This window comes from Protopterus annectens, chromosome 6.part0, assembly GCF_019279795.1.
Source record: "Protopterus annectens isolate FY-2018-M chromosome 6.part0, PAN1.0, whole genome shotgun sequence".
NCBI classification, from domain to species: Eukaryota; Metazoa; Chordata; order Ceratodontiformes; family Protopteridae; genus Protopterus; species Protopterus annectens.
Window position 1 is genome coordinate 1,101,388,429 of NC_056737.1, and position 23,120 is coordinate 1,101,411,548.

The 23,120-nt window shown below is 44.0% G+C and overlaps 1 protein-coding gene across 1 annotated transcript in view; it reads right to left on the reverse strand.

The window, feature by feature from the left end:
* Positions 1–23,120, reverse strand: part of PPP4R3A (protein phosphatase 4 regulatory subunit 3A) — a 1,651,308-nt gene that overhangs the window by 1,339,703 nt on the left and 288,485 nt on the right. The window contains exon 3 of the mRNA XM_044074714.1: positions 15,593–15,691. Coding sequence (XP_043930649.1) covers positions 15,593–15,691 — 99 coding nt within the window. The remainder of the gene's footprint in view (positions 1–15,592; positions 15,692–23,120) is intronic.

The following is a 23,120-nucleotide window of genomic DNA, read 5'->3' on the forward strand; positions in this document are numbered from 1 at the left end:
CTATGCAGTGGTAATGGACCATCTCTCTGCAACCACGTCAGACACTACTGAAAATAATCTATCAAGACTTCATCTATGAAATGCACTTACCTAATGATTCCAGTTTAAATAAACACAGAGAGAGAGAGAGAGACAGACAGACCAGAGAGAGAGAGAGAGAGAGACAGACAGACCAGAGAGAGAGAGAGACACAGACAGACCAGAGAGAGAGAGAGAGAGAGACAGAAAGAAAGAGAGACAGAGAGAGAGAGACAGAGAGAGAGAGAGACAGAGAGACAGAGAGAGAGAGACAGAGAGAGAGAGAGAGAGAGAGAGAGAGAGACACAGAGAGAGAGAGAGAGACAGAGAGAGAGAGAGAGAGAGAGAGAGAGAGAGACACAGAGAGAGAGAGAGAGAGAGACAGAGAGAGAGAGAGAGAGAGAGAGAGAGAGAGAGAGAGAGAGAGAGACAGAGACAGAGAGAGAGAGAGAGAGAGAGAGAGAGAGAGAGAGAGAGAGAGGAGAGAGAGAGAGCGAGAGAGAGAGGAGAGAGAGAGGAGAGAGAGAGGGAGCGACAGAGTGAGAGAGAGAGAGAGAGAGAGGAGGGAGGGACAGAGAGAGAGAGAGAGAGAGAGAGAGAGAGACAGAGAGAGAGACAGAGAGAGAGAGAGAGAGACAGACAGAGAGAGGGAGAGAGACAGAGAGGGAGAGAGGGAGAGGGCGAGGGAGAGCGAGAGACAGAGAGCGAGAGAGACAGAGAGAGAGAGCGAGAGAGAGAGAGAGAAAGAGAGGAGAGAGAGAGAGAGAGAGAGAGGAGAGAGAGAGAGAGAGAGAGAGAGAGGAGAGAGAGAGAGAGGAGAGAGAGGGGAGAGAGAGAGAGAGAGAGAGAGGGAGAGAGAGGGAGAGCGAGAGGGAGGGAGGGAGAGAGACAGAGGGAGAGAGGGAGAGAGAGGGAGAGCTGAGAGAGGAGACAGAGAGGGGAGAGAGAGGAGAGAGAGAGGAGAGAGAGAGAGGAGAGAGAGAGAGAGAGGAGGCGAGAGAGAGAGAGAGAGAGAGAGAGGCGAGAGAGAGAGAGAGAGGGAGAGAGAGAGAGAGAGAGGAGAGCGCAACAGAGAGCGAGAGAGAGAGAGAGAGAGAGCGCAAGAGACAGAGCAAGAGAGAGCGAGAGCAAGCAAACGAGAGAGCAAGAGAGAGAGAGAGAACGAGCGAGAGAGAGAATGAGCGAGAGAGAGAACGAGCGAGAGAGAGAAAGTACAGTTTTGTACCTACCATAAATGTAGATGTTCGAGTGCTAATACAGCTGCAGTCATAACAGATGGGTTCTCCTGCCGTCAGGCGGGTCCTCGGTCGGCCAAATTCCAAAGTCTAGGTCCGGCGTCGGTTGTCGTCGCTTCTTCCCTGACGTCAGTGCACCAGGGGTATAAAATAACCAGCCGACGCCATTTTCTCAGTTTTTCTTGCCCCAGATGTCAGGTGCCCCCAGAAGGAAGGCAATACATACATTTATGTGATAAAGTAATGCAATATGATCAAAATACAGTAGTGCAAGCAAATACAACAAGAATGAATACCCCAATCGGGTAGCATGAGGAGGTGTTAGCCAATAGGCCTGTCCCAAGAGGGGAAGGAGGGAGGGAAACCTGGACTGCAGCTGTATTAGCACTCGAACATCTACATTTATGGTAGCCTCCGAAGCCATTGGAGCCGAGGAAGAAGAGGTCGATCTATGTTTCTTAGATGTCGGGTCCGACGGACTGGTCGGAGCCGACTATCTATACTTCTTGGGTGTCGGGCCCGACAGGCTGGTCGGAGCAGACGATCTTTTCTTTTTAGAAGCTGGAGATGAAGCCAACGCTTCCTCAAATGAAGGCTTAATAAGACCTCTAAGTATCAGCTTGTTTTTTCTTTCCTGAAGGACCCTGGAAGAAAAAGCGTAACAAACACTGCATGTATCCTGTAGATGTTTAGGTCCTAAACAGTACACGCAGACAGCATGGCTGTCTGTGATAGACATTTTATAATTACATTTAGCACTTTTTTTAAATCCTGATTTCTGCTCCTTAGACATTCTGAACAAAATAGAAACAGATAACAGATAGCTAAAATACACCGAAGTAAACTAATATATGGGCTAAAGCCCTCTAACTTAAACGGGCTTAGCCCGATACAACAGGTAAAACAAAGAAACTATTTCAGTCACACAACAAGAAAAAAAAACACACAATAAGGGCGAAGGCCCTCTAATTTAAACGGGCCTTGCCCAGTATACTAGAAGCGCGAAAATTATAAAAATTCTAACTTTCACAAAAACCGACCACAAACGCTCACAAAGCTGTTAAAACAGCTGTTTGTTTAAAAGCTGACAGAACCCTAGCCAAAAAGACCAAAAAGGTCAAGAAAATACACTTAGCTCCAGCCAAGTCGAGACCACGTCCAGCTTGAAAAGCGGCAAACGAGATCTGTGGAAGCAGGCGTGGTGCATTCTGGGATAAGGGGAAGCCCAGCCAATGAGAGACTTCGTTCTAGTGTATAGTGGCCGAGTCGGAGCCGACGGATCGGCTCCGAACCCATCTGTCATGAATGTAGGCGAGATAGGATCCCATTACATCAGGTTTTTATGCATGTGGAATTGATACGAAGTGTCACAAGGGGTTGCTATTCTGAATTTACCTATCATTTTTGTAATGATGAATTCAAATTCTTGCATTGATGAATACAGAGTATATAATAACTTGGGCTAATAAATTGCGATATTAACATCATAACAATGTTTTTAAACATTTTAAGTATTTTTAAACATGTTTAATATATATGTTTTATATTTTTTTATATATATTATAAGACTACTGTAGATATGGTGTGGACATATGCACTAATTTATGATGTATAGATCAGAGTTGGTAGAAAGGTTACTGTAAGCAGTCCTTGTTCTGATTGGTGGTTGGGGTAATTTATTGTTAGCTTATTTAAATACAGAGTATGTGTAAATGCTTTTAGTCTGAAGAAGTCTCGCTAATAGCGAGACGAAAAGTGCTTCACGTTGAATAAAGAGGTCTTCGTGGATTAATGCAGTCGTATTTGCAGCTTTTTGCAGTTGTTGGCGTCCTCCAGCTTATTTGTTTTTGGTATAAAGGAAGGCAGCCGACGCCATTACATCAGTTTTTCTTACCCTAACCGGTCAGGAGCCCCTAAAACAGGAGGCCAGGCTCTGGTGGCAGAACCCCACCAGTGGAAAATAAATACCAATATGTCTCTTATAAGGAAAGGATGACTACAAGGAAGAAAGGTAACAAAAAGAAAAAGGGGGAAGGAGGGAGGGAAACCAGGACTGCAACAGTGAATACACTCGGACATCTACATTTACGGTAAGTGTACACAACTGTACTAATGTTCTTCATGTTTCACTGTTGCAGTCATTACATCTGGGTAGACTCCCAAAGCTGAGGAAATGGGTGGAGGCAATCAAGGAAGCTAGGGGCTGGCTAGCATGCCCTGCAAGACTGCAGAGGCAAACCCTGCTCTGTATTTGGAAAAGACAGGCATGTTGCAATGTTTGGTAAAGGTGTGAACAGATGTCCAGGAGGCAACCTCCAGGATTGTCCCTGGTGGGGACTCCTCAAAGGAAAGCTGCAGAGGTGGATGCTGCTCTGGTGGAGTGTGTCCTGACCCCCCTGGAGGGAGGCTTGCCATGCTGTTTGTAGCAGAAATGGATGCAGTGTGCTACCCATTTGGAAATGGTTTGCTTGGAGATGGCTTTACCCTCTGCACCTGAAGCAAAGCTAACCAGCAGATCAGATTTTCTGAAGGGTTTAGACCTATCCATATAGTATCTGAGCTGTCTGTGCACATCTAGAAAGTGCAGAATCCTTTCCCCCTTGTTTGAGAGTTAAGAAAGAAGGTGGGCAAATGGATGGATTGGTTGAGAGCCACATTGGACACCACCCTTGAGCAAGAAGGATGAATTAGTTCTGAGGGATACCCTGTCTGCATGGAAGATGATGAAGGGTTCCACTAGCATGAGTGCTTGCAGCTCAGAGACTCTTCTGGCTGAAGTGATGGTCAGGAGGAAGGCTGTCTTCCAGGAGAGAAACTTTAGCTCTGCAGAAGAAGCTGGTTCAAAAGGAGGCAGGGTGAGCTTTTCCAAGACAAAGTTAAGGTCCCAAGCTGGTATTGGTGCTCTTCGGGGGGACCTCAAGTTGTTAGCCCCTCTGAGGAACTGTTTGATCAGAGGGTGTGAAAAAAAGAGGCTGCTCAGTGGGAAAATGAGCTGAAATAGCAGAGGCATGAATTTTTATAGAGGAGAAAGATAGACCCACTGTGTAGTAGGTCAGCTAAGTAATCCAGGATGACAGGGATGGAGGGCTGTGCTGTGTTGGTCCTCTTAGCCTGGATCCAGGTGCAGAACCTTTCCCATTTATCTGGGCAAGACTTGCTGGTGCTAGGGCATTTGGCCTCTCGGATATCATCCATGACCTGTTTACTGAGGATGGCAGACTCGTCAAGGGTTAGGGTATAAGCCAAGCTGCCAAACTGAGTGTCTGCAACTGGGGGGACATGAATTCCCCTTCCCTCTAGGTTAGGAGGTTGGGAATCTGAGGAAGATTCAATGGGGGCAGTGGGGACAGGTTGCAAAGCAAGGGGTACCAGTACTGTCTGGGCCAGTCAAGGACGGGGCATCCAGTTTCCATGCCATGCAGTGATGCTCCCTGGTGCAGAATTTGCTGAGCTGATGGTTGGTGTGGGAGGCAAAGAGGTCGATCTCCAGGGTTCCCCATTTCTGAATGATTAGTAAGAAGGTGTTTCTGTTGAGCTGCCACTCATGGGAGTCCAAAAGTTTTCTGCTTAATTGGTCTGCCAGGGAGCTGAGAGAGCCTGGCATGTACTGTGCTAACAGGTGTAGTTGCATGGAAGAGGTTGTGAATCAAAGGGTCACAGGCAGCCTGCACAGTGGGGTACGAGTGAGTCCCTCCCTGCTTGTTGATGTACCACATCACTCTGGTGTTGTCTGCTTTGATCAGGAGAACCCCTGGAGAGAGAAGGGGTTTGAAAGCTATCAAGGCCTGCTGCACAGCCATCATCTTTTTGATTGATGTGCAGGGGGATTTGCTGGGGGGTTCCATTGGCCCTGTATGCACCTGCCGTCCAGGTGTATACCCCAAGCGTAGTCTGATGAGTCTGTGGTGAGGTCCTGGGCGGCGGGGTGTGGGGAGAAGGGCAGTCCCTTGTAGTGGGAGCAGGCTGTTGCCCAAAGAAATTCCTTCCTCAGGCAAGGAATAATAGGTAAGAGTTTCCAGATCATGACAGTGTTGACACCAAAGGCTCTTTAGGTACCATTGAAGTTTCCTCATATGCAGTCTGGCATATGGAATAAGGATTATGCAAGATGCCATGAACCCCAGGGCTTGCAGGATTTCCCTTGCAGAAAGCTGGGGCCTGGTGGCCAGTTGAGAGAAGTAAGCTGATAGGAAAACTTTGCTTCTCTGGTGTTAGGCATGCCATCTAGGATGCTGTGTCCAGACTCGCTCCCAGGAAGATTATTCTTTTGGTGGGTACTTGTTTGGATTTCTTTTTGCTGATTGTGTACCCCAAGGAGGTTAGTAGGTCCTTTACAAAGGCCAGGTCTTTGGGCAGTTTTTCCTGGCTGTCTGCCTGAATAAGGCAATCGTTTAAGTAGGGGTAAATTTGAATATTTCTTTCTCTGCAAAAAGCAATGGCTGGAGCCAGGCATTTTTTGAAAACTCTGGGAGCAGTAGATAAGCCAAAGGGAAGCACATAGAACTGAAAGTGTCAAGATCCTGCCCTGAAGCGAAGATATTTTCTGCAGGACTCCCTGATGGGAATGTGGAGGTATACCTCTTTTAGGTCCAGGGTGGTTAGCCAAGGGTCCTTGGACAGCATGGGTAGCAGCTGCTGGAGGGGAGCATTCTGAATTGTGGGATCACCAGGAAGATGTTTAGAATGGGTAGATCGAAGAGGGGTTGCCAGGAGCCATCTTTTCTGGGTACCAGAAAAAGTCTGGAGTAGAACCCTTGGCCTATCTGCTCTGCAAAAACGTGTTCTACTGCTCCCAAGGAGAGCACGGTACGGATTTGCTTTTGAGCCTCTGCCCACTGATTTGGTGGTAGATCTGGGAACCCTTTTGGGGATGGAAGGGTGTGGAAGGAAACTTTGTACCCCTGAGATACAATGTTCAGAACCCATTGGTCCTTGGTAATGGTGGTCCAGGTGCTTGAGTGAAAGGAATTTTCTTCCGAGGGGTATGTGATGGTGGGCCGAGGCGAGGTCGGGATGGGTTAAGTCACTGAGTTCTTACCATAAGAGGGTGGCTTAGAATTCCCTGGTTTTGAAGTGGAGGCTGTCCACTGCTTTGATCTCTGCAACCCCTGGGACTGCTATGAGGTCCGTTTCCACAGGGCCTAGGCTGGCCCTGTTTACTAGGTGCAGGAAAGGACCAGTGCTTGGAAGGAAAATGCCTACTGAACCTAGGGGCTGCACCTGTAAGAAATCTTTAACAGTCTGCATAGACTTTGCTTTTTCTTCCATCTTTAACACCTCTTCTGCTTTAGTACCAAATAAGTTATCTTTGTGCAATGGTGCATCCACCAATTTTGATTTGACATGGTCTGGCAGGGGTTGTCCCTTAAGCCATGCATGTCTTCTAATGACAGATCCAGTGACTGCTGCCCTACAAGAAGCTTCTAGGGAGTCAAAACTACAGTGCAAAGTGTGTTTAGTTACTTGACCTGCAGAGTGCATTAACTCCTGTAAATCTTTAGATTCTGCCCATGCAGGAAACGAGGAAATTTTTTGTTTAAGGAGTTCCAAGATATGCTGCTGAAATTTAAGCATATGGAACTGACAATTTAGTGCCCCGATAGCAAGAGTAGCTGTGGTGTATACATTTTTCCCCATCTGTCCATTGCACTGGAATCCTTGTTTGAGGGGGTGGGATTCTTGGCTAAAGTACCTTTAACTCCTTTTGGGCCTTGAGTAATGACCTCAGGGTCCACTGCTGAGTTTTTAAAAAGATATTTGTGAGCATCAGGGGCTCTGTAGTACTTGTCTGGTTTTCTGGGAGCAGGAGGGAGGGCGTCTGGAGTCAATGCTGGATTTAAGGAAGACATCATCCACCACCATCTAGGACTGGGAGGATGGCTAAGGGCCTGTGCTGTGGCAAGTCCAGGAACTCTCAGAATCTCTTTTTAGACTGTGGGTAGTTTTTACTCCCATCTGAAATGCTCCCTTAAAGTATGTAGATGTTCATATTTAGAACAAGGCTACATGTCTTCATAGTCAGATGCATCGGATTCATCTGACTCTTGTTCAGACAAAACTACTGGAGACAGCTCTCTTCCTTTCTGAGAGAGTGGCTTGGCTTCCCCTAATCAGCATGGTAAGATCCTCTGCCATTTTAAGCATTTGTGACTGAGGCAAGGGAGCAGGTGTCAGATATTGGCTGGTAGTTGGTTTCTTGGGGGCGGTTCGATCCCTGGGCCTAAGGAACTCGGTTGTTTTAGAAAGAGCGGTAGCTATGAAAGAAGGCATCGGTTTATGTCTAGATTCGGTGTTGCGAAGGACTTCCTCGGAAGCCGGTGCCTGCACAGCAGCTCCGGACCCATCCAAGGTAGAGATGACCACAGGATCCTTAGACGAAGAGTTCTGCGGCATACCAAACTCTGAAAGGGTCTCGGTAGCGGCCTGCGAATTGAAGCGGGCATCAGGGGCTGTGAAAGCGCCTCACTGAATTCCGGAGGACTACCAGCTTGGTGGTAGTGTCGTTGGAAGGTTTGGTCCTGTGTGGTCTGTCTCTGACTTTATCTTTATGTTTTTTCAGATCATCTGCTGTCGGGCGGCTTACATAAGCCATATCGGAATTCGAGGACTGTAATCGGAAATATCTGACTACAATAAGGGCCAGATGACGAATAGTTCTGGCATTAAAGCTCAGACCAGATAGTGAGGGATGTCGTGGTCTGAGCCTAGACAAGTGACGCAGTAAGAGTGGAAGTCCCAGTGTGGTGTTTGCATTCCACACGCGAGACAATTAAGAAAAAAAAAAGGATCCCCAACGGGGTACTTGGCTTTCGAAGACTAACTTCAATTCAGAAACGCAACTCAGGTAATGTCCGACCGGCACCAGTGCGAACCGCTTCTGCTTTGGGCTCCACGGCAAGAAAGACTGATGTAATGGCGTTGGCTGCCTTCCTTAATACCACTGACTACCTTTCGTTAGTCCTCAAGTGACAGCAACCAACTCAGAAATACCAAGTCTCAGTATTCAGGCTGGCTGAGGGCTACCCAGGCAGGGATAACCCAAATGTGATGATTGCAACAGTGAAACACGAAGAACATGCATCTAACGAAGAGGATTCCAGGCATTAAACACGTCCTACAAGGGCAGACTCAAAAAACTCCAGCTATTCTCTGTCAAATATAGCCTACTTAGAGGCAATCTCTGCTTGACTTACAAAGCCATGTCTGACCCAGCTGTTAGAAATGCTACATCTAAAGAAATCCAAATCCCTCCGCACCACACGTTCCAGAGACCTCAGCCTCCTTACCACAATCAACAGAACATGCAGGAGGGACAGGATCCTCACCTAGAGACTGCCCATGCTCTGGAATAGACTTCCCATACATGTCAAGCAGAACACCTAGCCGTCCCTCTTCAAGAGAGATCTTGATGAGTGGATGGGTAATAGAAAGTTCACCCCGGGGATCACTCCAGTGGCTCTACTTGATAGAGGCACTAGGAACTAACATCGGGTAGCATGATGCCAGGGCACTTCTATGGGATAGGCTTGTAAAAGCTCCAGGGCCATCAGCTTAGTACACACTAATGAACATATGCTTCAGGAACCATTTCCCCTTACAGCAGAAATATAAAAGTCAACTGTGAAAGACACCAACACAGTAGGAAAAACAGTTTATTTAGCGCTTTCATCCGCCAAATGGCTGGACTTCCTCAGAATACAAACCAGACAATGAACAAGCATATAAATACCCGCCCAATTAAGGTCAATAGCACCAAGTAATGAATTAATTGAATAATTGATGCTTAATGCATAAAGACAAAATTAAAGTGAAATGCCTAATGCTTATAAGACAAATACAAAAATGAAAACATACACAATATATGACCTATATTATATATATATATATATATATATATATATATATATATATATATATATATATATATATATATACACATATATATAAATTGAATATATAAATCTCCAAAGTACATATAAACAACAACATGAGCAGTACACACAATACAAATGTATAAAAAAAAATGTGTTTAAATGGCAAACAGATTTAAACTTGAGGAGACTGGCAATAGAAATGACATCGAGACCTGGAGAACGTGCAGCATTACACCTAAGCTGCCATCTAAGCTCCAGGAATTCAAGAAAAATATCACGGCGACCACCTCTCGGGTCATCAACATTGTCTAAAACAATAAATTTAAATGAATGCAAAGGAAAACCCTTTATATGTCTATAAAGGGCATTTCGCTCATCTTTTTTACTAAGTCATAATAATGCTGATAAATCCTGTACCTAAACTGTCTGATGGTTTTGCCACTGTAAAAACAAGTACACCGTTGGCACAAAGCAACATAAACAATTCCCTTACTATCACAATTGAATCTCTTCTTGTACTTGATTTTACCATAACCATGTACAAAGCATTTAGTACCCTCAAGAATAAATTTACACTGAGAACAGTGACCACATTTATTTACTCTACCTGTATATGAATTGGACACTATTCTTTCAATCATAGTTTTAAAACAGGTATCTTTTTGATAAACCACCAACGGTCTTTCACCAAGTTTGTTAAAAATATTCCCATCACATCTGAAAATCTCCCAACATTTATTGATGATGCACTTCATTTCTCTGCATTGTAAATTAAATGGCAAAATCAAGGCCTTGCCATGTGACAAGTTGGTCAATACCAAACCAGAATCAACAGGATTAACAACTTGAACTAGGGACTTGCCAAGAAGGGGGGTATAAAACCCAGATGATCTCTTCCCCGTGACTTCATTAAAGATTTCTGTTAAAAAATCCTCAGGATAACCCCTCCTCAAAAACATATCAAATAACTTACTGCATTCCTCTAGAAATAAACTTTCTTGACTAACCATCCTGGCCAATCTGACACATTGGCCTTTAACAATGGCCTTCTTTTGATGGACAGGATGCCAACTCTGGAAATGCAGGTAAGAATTTGAAAAGGTCTGTTTCCTATATAATGTGGAATCAAAATTACCCGATTCCCTGTTTGTTTGGAAAGAGTGACATCCAAAAAATTGACCTGTGTGGCATCAACTGACAACCTTAAAATATTGGTAGAACAATTGATGAATTCAAAAAAAGCTTCAAGTCTTTACTCAGTGTCGACCCAAAAAATAATGATGTCATCAATAAAGCGTTTATATAAACACAAACAGTCTTTAAACTCAGAAGGAAAAATAAAAATTAATTTCCCAAAAGGCCATAACTATGTTGGCAAATACAGGTGCACAAGCAGCACCCATGGCAACACCCTGGATTTGCTTGAATAAATGGCCCTGAAAACTAATGAAATTATTCTGCAAAACTAAATCCATGAGACTACTGATAGCCAAACTTTTGTCATGTCCAAGAATAGGCACTAAATATTGAAAAAAACAGTCAATGCCAGTTTCGTGTGGAATGCTGGAATATAAATCTTTGACATCAATGCATACAAAAAGAATATCTTCTCTATATAAACTGTCATTGACATTAGATAAAAAAATCCCACGAATCCTTTAACAAAGCAGGATAATTATTAAACACACTCTTGGTCTCCTGATTGATATATTTAGCAATAAAGAATGTCTTGGACCCTTTGGCATCAACTATTTGCCTCAATGGGGGATCCCTCAAGGCATTTGTGAACCTTGAGAAGACCAAAAATGGTAGGTGTTCTGGGAAATTGGACCTTAATATAGTCCATTTCACTAAGTGAGACTTGATTGTTTAAAAAAAGATCCTCAAGGGCCAAATCAATTCTATGAGGAGCCCCATTTAACTAATTTAGAGATATTTCTTCATACAGATCCGAAAATAAAATAGAAAATATTTTATTAATGTAATCATTCGTACTCATGACCACCAGTCCCCCACCTTTATCTGGCTGCATGATACGAATAGATGACTTACTACGAATGTGCTGTAATAAAAATGTTCATCCATGCTTAAGTTAATAGGGCAACAAGACAAAATACTAACAATTCTTCTGATTTCATCTTCACAAAGTTTTTCAAAAACAAGTATTAAAGGATGCAGAGGTGGGTTAAATGTACTGGGCCTTTTGTTCCTATGTAAATCTGTGTTATACAAGCCGTCATAAAAAAGAATGTTAAAATTGAGTTTCCTCAAAAACAGCTTGAACTGAACCAAAACCTGGACCAATTTGGCTTTCTATGCAGGAACATATGTTAAAACCTTTCTCAAATAAATTGGCCCAGTCCTCAGTGACATCAACATGGCTATAATTAAGCACTTTATAATCCCCTGTAGTGTTAAAAATAATTTTAACCACAGTATCTGTGTTCAATTCCAATACGGCTGCTGCCAACCCGATCTCCCTTTCTCTCTCCCCTTCCCCCTGGTCCATGCTTGTTGGGGGAATGTCTGGGTGGGTATTGTTGACAGAAGTTCTGATTGTTCTCCCCCCTCTGATTCATTAATCTCTCGGATCTCCTCGGGGGGGGGGGGGTGTCTAAAGGTGTCATCATTGAAATTATCCTGGCCTTCCAATTCATTAACCATCACACCAGCATCACTGTCTACACCAACAATATCACCTTCATAAACAGTTTGGGGGGGGGGGGGTGTCTAAAGGTGTCATCATTGAAATTATCCTGGCCTTCCAATTCATTAACCATCACACCAGCATCACTGTCTACACCAACAATATCACCTTCATAAACAGTTTGATGTACAACGTCGTGGATAAGCCACGCCTTTCACATACTCCTGTTCATCAAGGTTAATTTTCTTAACTTTTTTTGCTTTTAAATCAAGTAACAAACGATCAGTTTTAATAAAGACATGCCTATATTGTTCAAATTTAACATCAAATAATAAATCACTTTTAAAAAAACTGTCTAAAGTCTCTATGGCTTTGTTTAAATCGCCATTTGTTTCTCATAGTGCCATATCAAAACTTGCAACAGTTCGCAGCCCTGTTTATTAAAAAGAGAAACCAACTCACGGTGCAAGTCTGAATCATGAACGAGTCCAGATGGGTATTTCCATGAATGAAGACCTTTTGGTATCCTTTCTACTTTGATGCTTTCACGCAAATAGTCACACTCAAGCTAAAACTTCCTGTATTTCACCACCATGTCTTGAAATGTTTTTAACTGTTTATCCAAACTGCAAAAATTGTTAGACTGAATATCTGTAGCCAAATGTAAAGACAACCACTCTTAACCAGGTCTTAAGACTAAAATTGGAAAAATCATGGACCTGGTTACTGGTACTGGCAACTGGAACAAAGCTCTGTCCTGTTCTAACATCCGCCTGAGTATTGGGCATGCCTGTACGTTGCCCAGGTGGAATCTCATCATCCTGGCTCTGTCTTGAACCGGAAACCAAAGGTTGACAGTTTAAAGGTTGTCCACAATGATTCAAACGAACTGAATCATTGACTTGTCCAGTAAGTCTTTGAACCAGAGCAGTTAAATTAAGTGCATCCGATAAGGAATTAATCTTCTCCTCCATGTCAATGGCAGACACAGCGCCTTGCACACAAGCCAACCAAATCAAAACGAAAAGTCAAACCAGAAATATAAAATGCAACTGTGAAAGACACCAACACATTAGGAAAAACAGTTTAATTAGCGTTTTCATCCGCCAAATGGCTGGACTTCCTCAGAATACAAACCAGACACTGAACAAGCATATAAATACCCGCCCAATTAAAGTCAATAGCACCAAGTAATGAATTCACTGAAGAACTGATGCTTAATGCATAAAGATAAAATTAAAGAGAAATGTCTAATGCTTATAAGACGAATACAAAAATGAAAACATACACAATATATGACTCTTAGGTTCCCCTTAGAGCACTGAACTACTGAGCTCATGTCACATGCTTCCAAACAAAATTGACCAAAGAGCTTACCAATTCTCTCTACAGTGATTTATTGGAGGATATCCAGAAAAAAGTGGAATCCCAGATAGCTACCCTGAATTCTATTTCCAACGCCTCTATGCATTTGCTCTCAAATGCAGCTGATGAGAGCAGTAGGCACTGGCACAGCCATCTGCAGTCACTACAGGATGCGACTGAATGATTTTGCAAAAGGCTTCAAAATGCCCTTCCTTAATGCCCCTTTTTGATGGTCCCACTCTCTTTGGGCCAAAGGTTAAGGACACATTAACCAGGTTGGAGCAGGACCTTAAGACCCTGTATCATAGGAATCCATTTCCCCACTCTTCAAAGGACATTTCTAATCAAATCACTGGGGAGGGAGGGGAACCCGGGTGACAAGGGAGGTTTCAATGGATGTCACCCTATGGGCAGAGGCAGCTTGCAAAACCAAGAACTTTATGGGCCCTTTTCCAAGAAATACTTCCAGTGCTCCTGAAGTGTTGCCTGACTTTCCCACTCTGGAAACAGTTGGGGGAGGGGGTGTTCATCTCTGCACCATCAAACCTGGCAGGCCATCACTTCAGACTGATGGGTGTTGTGGGTAATCTGCAGAGAATATATAATTCCCTTCCTTTACTCTCCCACACAAAGAAAAAGGATCCCCTACAGTCATCCTAACATGTGGAATCCACCACAGCAGAAGTCAAACAGCCATTAGAAAAAGCAAGCCATCCTACAGGTCCCAACAGACCAGATAAGATCTAGACCTACTCCAGGTTCTTTTTAGTTCTAAAAACAGACGGGACCCAAGGTCAATTCTGGACCTGAGTTACTTAAAACAATTTGTGAAGCAGACAAAATTCCAGAAGGTTATAGTTCAGTCCACCCTACCTGTACTCAGAAGGATGACTGGATGTGCTGAATAGATCTCCAGGATTCTCATTATCATGTAAAAATGAACAAGCAATCAAGGAGACTCCTCCATTCCGGGTTGGGAGCCAATCATTATCAATTCAGAGCCTTAGCCTTTGGTCTCACCACAGCCCCCATGAGCTGTTCAACAAATGCATGGCAGTAGTCACAGCCTACCTCAGGCTGCAAGGATTCCAGGTTTTCCCTCGACTCCAGCCACTTCACAGATTGGGTGTAACAGTCAACATCCTAAAAAAGTCAACTAAATCCCAATAAGTCACTGGAATTCATAGGATGCCACCTAGACACATGGAATCAGATAGCTGCCTTAACACATTCCAGGATTCTCTCTCTTTGAAAAGAAGCAAATCTGGTATCACATTCCTCTCTGCCAGCAAAGAAAGAAATGGTTTAGTACTCAAGAAAAGTTATCTTAAAAAAAAGTACGTTATTATTTGTAAATACTATTTTGTACTTGATAAATCCAGAAACAGACATTTTTGGAATTGCGGAATATTTGAGACAGCTTCATGTCTTTTTGGGGTTTAAAACAGAAGTAGCTAAAACAAAGGCTATACTTGTAAACTATCTACTCCCTAATCATTTGGTTCAGCAATAAATCATACTTATGGGGACATACGGTAAAGTAAAAGGAATTTGTTACACCAGCTAAGGATATGTGGGAAGAAACAAAAATGAAAATGAAAAACTAAGAAAACAGAAGGTAATGATTTTGGATACAAATGGCAAGATACAAGCAATTAACAAGACTGCAGTTCCCTTAGTCTCACATACACGTCAGACTTCCTTTTAATCAAACAGAGCAGAATGTCTGGATAATTAAAGTGCTGAATTAATTTAGAAGGAAAAAAGACAAAATATTTACAGAAAAAATTATATCAGTTATAGGGAAAGACCCGAGTCTCCACACTGAATAAGAATGATTTCAGGTTACTTGATCTGAAGGGATACTTTACTGTTATACAGTTAAGCTCATATACATAACTCAAGCAGAAAGTTATAAATTTAAGTGGAAAAGGATGTACAAAAGATTACTAGGAATTCTGGATGGAAGTCCTCACGGAAAATAAAACAAAAAATGCAAAATACTATACAAGGCAGGCAAAAATTATCTAAACAAACCAGTGTGGAAATTGGAAAGGAGTTTTACCAACACAAATGCTTGAAAGTAGGCAGCAGAAAATAGCCGGGGGGTAAGTTACTGAAGGAACTCCGCAAATAAACCAAGCTTTTGAGAGAAAATAACTGTGCAGGGCAAAGTAATACAATAGGTTATGACTATTCAGTCTGGACTGCAGGGTAGACCTCACCTTCCCCCTGTCAGGTATTAGTAATGCAGAATAGACAAAAAAAGAAATGGTACAGGACAGATCTAAGTGACAGATCAGCTCTGGTCAAGTTTTTAGTGAAGTCTAAAAAGAGAAGCTTCTGTTAAAAAAAAAAAAAGAATTAGCAGGGAGTTGAAATACTGCATAATAAATACAAGAATCAGAGGAGTACCCCTCTGAAATTCTCCAGATTGCATTTTTAAAACTTACCTGGCAAATTTTTTCCCATATTTCATCACAGCCTACTTTTTCCTGAAAGCTAAGTGCCAAATCGTAGTTTTCAGCTTCAGACCATACTATGAGAGTATCCTAAAACAAGCAGACAAACATAATGGAAACTTAGATGGCATAATTTAAATTATGATCACTACTAATACACCTCAGAATACTAGTTTGCAAAGACTATGTAGAAAACATAATCATTGCACAAGATATTTACAGTAGCCAACAACATAATAAACTGCTCTTCCCAGTGCAGAAACATTTTATAGCACACCTCAACTAACCAATTACACAGACCACACAGTCTACCATACAAAATATAAACCATCAAAATTCTCCAAAATGCAAATGAGCTTCAACAGGAAAAATTCAGTTTGTTCATAAGTCTGCCTGTGTGATGAAAGTACAGTTTTGTACCTACCATAAATGTAGATGTTCGAGTGTACACCCTGCTGCAGTCATCACACTTGGGTTATCCTGTCGTCAGGCGGTCCCACAGTTGGCCGGAATTCCAAAGTCTTGGTCCGGCGTCAGTTGCTGTCGCTTCTTCCCTGACGTCAGTGCGCCAGGGGTATAAATAATACATCCGACGCCATTTTCTTGAGTTTTTCTTGCCCCAGATGTCAGGTGCCCCCAAAAAGGTGGTCAGTAATTAGTACCAAATTAAGTAAATTTTGCACAAACACAAAATCCCTCCAGCTATAAGCAAATACATCAGGAAGGTATTGTAGAGATTTAGCCAGTTAGATCAGAGGGGATGGAGGGAGGGTAACCTGGACTGCAGCAGGGTGTACACTCGAACATCTACATTTATGGTAGGTACAAAACTGTACTATGTTCATTGTGTTACCCTGCTGCAGTCATCACACTTGGGTAGAATCCCAAAGCTAAGGATGGGTGGAGGAGTCATAGAGGGTTAGAGGAGGCTAGAAGGCCCTGCAGAACTGCAGTGGCGAAGCCAGCCCTAGTCTTAGAATAAAGTGGTAAGTGATGGTGTTTGGTAAAGGTGTGTACTGAACTCCAAGTTGCAGCTTCCAAAATGTCCTTGGTTGGAACCCCCCTGAGGAAGGCTGTAGATGTAGCAGTTGCCCTGGTAGAGTGGGGCCTGATGGTAGCAGGGACTGGTTTTCCATGATGGGTATAGTAAAAATGAATGCAATGTCCTATCCATTTGGAAATGGTTTGTTTTGATATAGCCTTTCCTTGTGAAGCTGTAGCATAGGATACAAAGAGCTGGTCAGTTTTTCTGAAAGCCTTAGTTTTATCCAAGCAGTAACGAAGTTGCCTGTCAATGTCCAAGGAATGCAGGAGTCTTTCTCCTTTGTTCTGTGGATTTGGGAAGAAGGTGGGTAAGTGGATGGTTTGATTTAAAGCCACACTGGAAACCACCTTAGGCATGAAGGAAGGATTAGTTCGTAAAGAAACTCTGTCTTGATGGAAAATGAAGAAAGGTTCCACTGCCATTAGTGCCTGCAGCTCTGAGACTCTTCTAGCTGAAGTTATTGCTAGCAGCAGGGCAGTCTTCCATGATAGGAACTGTAGATCTGCAGAGAAAGCGGGTTCAAAAGGAGGTAGCGTAAGTTTTTCCAGAACAAAATAGAGGTCCCATCCATGTTGGTGTAGATGGTCTCCTGGGGGGCCTAATGTTTTTTGCCCCTCTGAGGAACTGCCTTGGAAGTGGATGCGAAAATAAGGGTGGAGCCGTGTTGTAGTGGGCTGAAATAGCTGATGCATGGATTTTAATGGAAGAAAAAGAAAGTCCTTTGTGCAACATCTCAGTTAAATACTGTAGGATGCGAGGCATGTGAGGCTGAATTGTGTTTTGGCCTTTAGCTTGGTTCCAGGCACAAAACCTTTTCCATTTGTCCGAATAAGCCTTCCTGGTGCTGGGCCTCCTAGCTTCCAGAATAACATCCATAACTGCTTGGGAAAGAGGAGCTGGCTGGATGCTTACGTGATCTGCCATGCAGCCAGATTTAAGGTTTTGAGCTGGCTGTGAAGAATCTGATTGTTTTGCTGTGTGAGCAAATGGGTAATTTGTGGTAAAATCCAAGTTGGGCCCTGGGCCATATTCCTCAATAGTGGGTACCAGTGCTGGCGTGGCAAGTCTGGGGCTATGAGTATCAGTCGTGGTCTCTCCTTTCTGACTTTCAGAAGCACCTTTGTGAGGAGAGGCAATGGAGGGAAGGCATATGCTGTCAGGTTTTTCCAACTGAATGAGAGTGCGTCCACTTTCCAAGCTTGATGGTGGAGTGTCCTTGTACAAAATTTTGTTATCTGATAGTTTTGAGGACTGGCAAACAGGTCTATGTCTGGAAGGCCCCATTTTTTGAGTTATCATTGCAAATACTTGTGGATCCAGTTTCCACTCGTGGGGATCCATGATGTTTCTGCTGAGGAAGTCTGCCAATGTGGTGTTCTTTCCTGGCAGGAACTGAGCTTGTAACTGAACTTGGTAAGCCACAGCTGTGCTCCAACAAGGTCACTGCTTGCCTGCATAGAGGGTAGGAGTGTGTATGCCCTTGTTTATTTATGTACCACATTACTGTGGTGTTGTCCATCCTTACTGTAAGTTGTCCTGGATGTAATAGATTCTTGAAGGCTGTCACAGCATTCTGTACAGCTAGCATCTCTTTTTGATTGATATGCAGATTCCTTTGATCTGCAGTCCATACACCTTGAACACACTGTCCTGCCATGTGTGCCCCCAGGCGTAGTCCGATGCATCTGTTGTCATAGTTTGCCTGGCTGGGGGCAAGCAGAAAGGCTGACCCTTGTTGAGGTGACATGCCTGTGACCACCATAGAAACTCCTGTTGTAGGCGGGGAATGAGAGATATCATTGTGTCCAAGCTGTGGCTGTGTTGAGACCATACGCTTTTTGGGTACCACTGTAATTTCCTCATATGTAGCTTTGCAAATGGTATTAGTAGTATGCAAGATGCCATGAAGCCCAAGGCCTGCAGAATTTTTCTTGCAGGTAGCTGGGTCTTTCTTGCCATTGTTTTGAAATACTGAGTCAGATGTAGTTGTTTGTCTGGCGTCAGATAAGCCTTCTGGGCCGTTGATTTCAAGCTGGCACCCAGGAAGGTCATATTTTGTGAGGGTACTAGCTTTGATTTCCTTCGTTTACTGTGTACCCCAGGCAACTTAGAAGGTGTTTTACAAAAGCCAGATGTTGTAAGAGGATGTCCTTGCTTTCTGCTTGGATGAGGCAGTCGTCCAGGTGTGGGTATATTTGAATTCCTCTTTGTCTGCAGTATGCAATTACTGGTGCCAGGCATTTTGTGAAGACCCTAGGCGCAGTAGATAAGCCAAAGGGCAGTGCAGAGAATTGGTAATGGGTTGAACCTGCAATGAAACGGAGGTATCTTCTGCAACTGTCTGATAGGGACATGCAGGTATGCCTCCTTGAGGTCCAACGTTACTAGCCATGCTTCCTTGCCCAACATGGGAAGAAGCTGCTGTAGTGCGAGCATCTTGAATTTGGGTACTTGTAAGAAGGTGTTTAGAATTGAAAGGTCCAGAATTAGTCTCCAGGCATTGTCCTTTCTGGGAACTAGAAAGAGTCCCGAGTAAAATCCTTGGCCTTGCTCTGGAGTAAGTACCAGTTGAATGGCTCTCATGTCCATGAGAGCTGTAATTTGTTTTTGTGCCTCTGCCCATTGATTTTGTGGCAGGTTTGGCATTCCTCTTTTCATTGGCAAGGTGTGAAAATGGAATCTGTATCCTCGTGAAATTAGGTCTAAGACCCATTTGCCCTTTGTGACAATGTGCCAGTTGTCTGAAAAAAGTGCAAGTTTTCCTCCCAAGGGGGCTGCCAAGAGAGTGTTGCTTGGCTGGAAGAGGTGCAAGTCATTGAGATTGCCTTCTGGTGGATTGAGACCTGTCTTCTCCTCCCGTTCTGTGTTGCAGTGCCCCATTGGCGAGGTTTGTACTGGGCTTGTGGTTGTCCTCTGCCTCTTGGACATCTGTATTTACCCCTCTGTGGTCTGTCAGTTGCTGGAAAGGACCAATTTTTTGTTGGCCAACTTCTGCTGAAGCGAGGGGGCTGTACCCGTAGGAAATTGTTGACTGTCTGCATAGAATTTGCCTTATACTCCATTTTCTTTAAGACTTCATCTGCTTTAACTCAAAAAAGAACATCCTCCTACTGCAATGGAGCATCTAGAAGCTTTGCTTTAACATGATCAGGCAGAGTTTGTTCCTTTAACCAAGCATGCCTACGTATAACAGACCCAGTGACAGCTGCTCTACAGGAAGCCTCCAAAGAATCAAACCCACATTGTAAAGTATGTTTGCCCACCTGTTCAGTTGCGTGCAACAGATACTGCATTTCTTTCAATTCAGACTGTTGAGGGAGTGTGCTCATTCTTTGTTTTAACTGACATATAAGAAATTGCTGATACTTTAACATGTGAAATTGGCAATTTAGTGCCCTCATAGCTAGAGTGGCTGAGGTGTAAACCTTTTTCCCCCCACCTGTCTAGTGCTCTGGAGTCCCTTTCAGAGGGTACAGGATTTTTTGCCATAGATGCCTTAGCCCCTTTGGGACCCTGGGAGATGGTCTCAGGATCAGCAACAGGGCTTTTATAAAGAAAATTGTGGGAATCAGGCACTCTATAGTACCTGTCAAGTCTGGCTGGAGCAGGAGGCAGAGAGTCTGGGTTCAAACTGGATTCTAAGTAAACATCATCCACAATGTTTAAAACTGGGGGGATGGCAAGTGGTCTGTGCTGGAGGAGTAAAAGAAACTCTCTGAGCCTTTTCTTTGAGTCAGAGTAGTCCTGACATTCCCAGTGAAAATGTTCCCTCATAGTGTGTAAAGTTTCCCCACAGGAGTAGTCTTCAGGAGGAGAAGCTGAGGGAATGGAATCCTCAGCATCAGAATCTTCGTAAGGGGAGAATGAGTAATCTTGGTCCTCTGAGGAGCCTGAGGAAATGGACACTTGTTCAGAGGATGCATAATCTTCCTCTTGTCTAGGCCTTTTGTCAGGTGGGGGTTGGGAACCCCTGATTAGAGAGATCAAATCTTCAGCCATTTTGAGCATCTGTTTCTTAGGCATGGGGCCTTGAACAGGAGACTGAAGTGCAGTCTTTTTAGGTTTAATAGGAGTCTTCGTCTTAGGGTACGTTTTAATGGTGAGCGTCGGTCTGAAGACGCCTTCAGAAAGTGAAGGTGTTTCTGCAGCACCGATATCTTTTTCAGTGGTGTCGTCGGTAGGGGCTGAACAAAATGGCTGTGTCGGCCTGGTACTTTCCACCAAAAGTTCCGAAGCGGTCTCGGGTTCCACATCTGCGGTAGTCAGGGGCTGCGTCAGAGCCTCACTGAAGACCGGTGAACCGGAGACCGGACCAGCCGAGGCCTCGGAGTCTGGCTTGGGTCTAGGCTCCTGTCCTTGCATTTTTTGTGCACGCCGGCAGTCGGTTGCTCCGATGGCATAGTGTAGTTAAATTTTCTACTGAAGTAGTGTCGTGCGAAATCAAAGCGTCTTTTTATAGTATGCTTATTAAACCTAGCACAAAAACGACAACTAGTGACGTTGTGGTCTGGGCCTAGGCAAGGTATGCAGTAAGAATGAAAATCCTTATGAGGCATTTGCTTCCCACAAGAAATGCAATTGTTAACTTTTTCCTGACATCGGTCTGAGGCAAGAAAAGTTTCCACAACGGGGTACTTAGCTTTACTGAAGACTTCGGTCTGAGATTCGAGTTCGAAAATCTCAGGAGTCGGCCGACCGGCACTTGCGAACTGCTTCTGCTTCGGGCACTGCGCAGCAAGAAAGACTGAAGAAAATGGCGTCGGATGCATTCTTTATACCCCTGGTGCACTGACGTCAGGGAAGAAGCGACAGCAACAGACGCCAGACCAAGACTTTGGAATTCTGGCCGACTGCGGGACCGCCTGACGACAGGATAACCCAAGTGTGATGACTGCAGCAGGGTAACATGATGAAAGTACAGTTTTGTACCTACCATAAATGTAGATGTCCGATAGGTATGCATCTGCAGTCATCACATATGGGTTGTCCTGCCTCAGGCAGCCCTTCGGTCGGCCGGATTCCAAAGTCTGGGTCCGCGCTGATGTCACCCTTTCCACGTCAGAGCGCCTGGGGTATAAAAGCGTCAGCCGACGCCATCTTCCTCGGTGTTTCTTGCCCCAGATGCCAGGTGCCCTCAAAGGAAGGCTAAATTTTGTGAATGGATAAGCAAAAAATTCCAGACATGCACAACAGTAATAAACAGATGCACCATAACAGATATCCCCAACTAATATAGGAAAGGGGGGAATGGACCCAAGGAAAAAAAGCAGAGGGGTAGGAGGGAGGGTAAACCTGACTGCAGTTGCATATCTATCGGACATCTACATTTATGGTAGGTACAAAACTGTACTATGTCCTTCAAGAATGCAACTGCAGTCCTGACATATGGGTTGAATACCATAGCCAAGCTGGGGGTGGTAGGATCTAAGCAAGGGATGGTGTAGCTAAAAGGCCCTGCAGGACTGCCGAAGCAAAGCCTGCTCGGGATCTGGAGTATAATGGCAGGTTGTAGTGTTTGGTAAATGTATGCACGGAGCTCCATGTAGCAGCCTCTAGAATGTCCTTTGTAGCCACTCCTCTAAGAAAGGCTGTGGATGTGGCTATAGCTCTGGTGGAGTGTGGCCTAATATTGGCTGGCACACCTTTTCCATGGAAAGAGTAACAGAATCTGATGCAGTGTCCAATCCATTTTGAAATTGTTTGTTTGGAGACTACTTTTCCTTGCACTCCAGCAGCATAGGCTACAAATAGTTGGTCAGACTTCCTGGTGGTCTTTGTTCTGTCCAAGTAGCGTAATTGTTTGTATATGTCCAAAGTATGCAGCAGCTTTTCCCCTTTATTTTGAGGATTGGGAAAGAAAGTAGGCAGGTGGATTGCTTGATTAGAGACACCCTGGATATCACTTTTGGCATGAATGAAGGATTGGTCCTTAGAGAAACTCTGTCCTGATGAAAAATGAGAAACTCTGTCCTGATGAAAAATGAGAAAGGGAGGTACTGCCATGAGGGCCTGTATCTCCGAGACTCTTCTTGCTGAGGTAACTGCCAACAGGAATACCGTTTTCCAGGAGAGAAATTGCATTTCTGAAGATGCTGCTGGTTCAAAAGGAGGAAGAGTAAATTTTTTCCAAGACGTAATTGAGGTCCCATGCAGGAAGTGGTGGTTTTCTGGGAGGTTTGATATTCTTTATCCCTCTTAGAAACTGTCTTAGCAAGGGATGCGAAAACACAGGTGGGTCACAGTTGTAATTTGATGAGATTGCTGAAGCGTGAATTTTAATGGAAGAATATGAGAGGCCACTATGAAACATTTCTGCCAAGTATTCTAATATCTGAGGTATACTCATCACTGATGCATTCTGGCCCTTGTTGGCATTCCAGACGATGAATCTCTTCCACTTGGCCGAATAGGTTTTTCTGGTGGAAGGCCTGCGTGCTTCCAGCAAGATTTCCTGAACTTTTTCGGAGAGGGAGA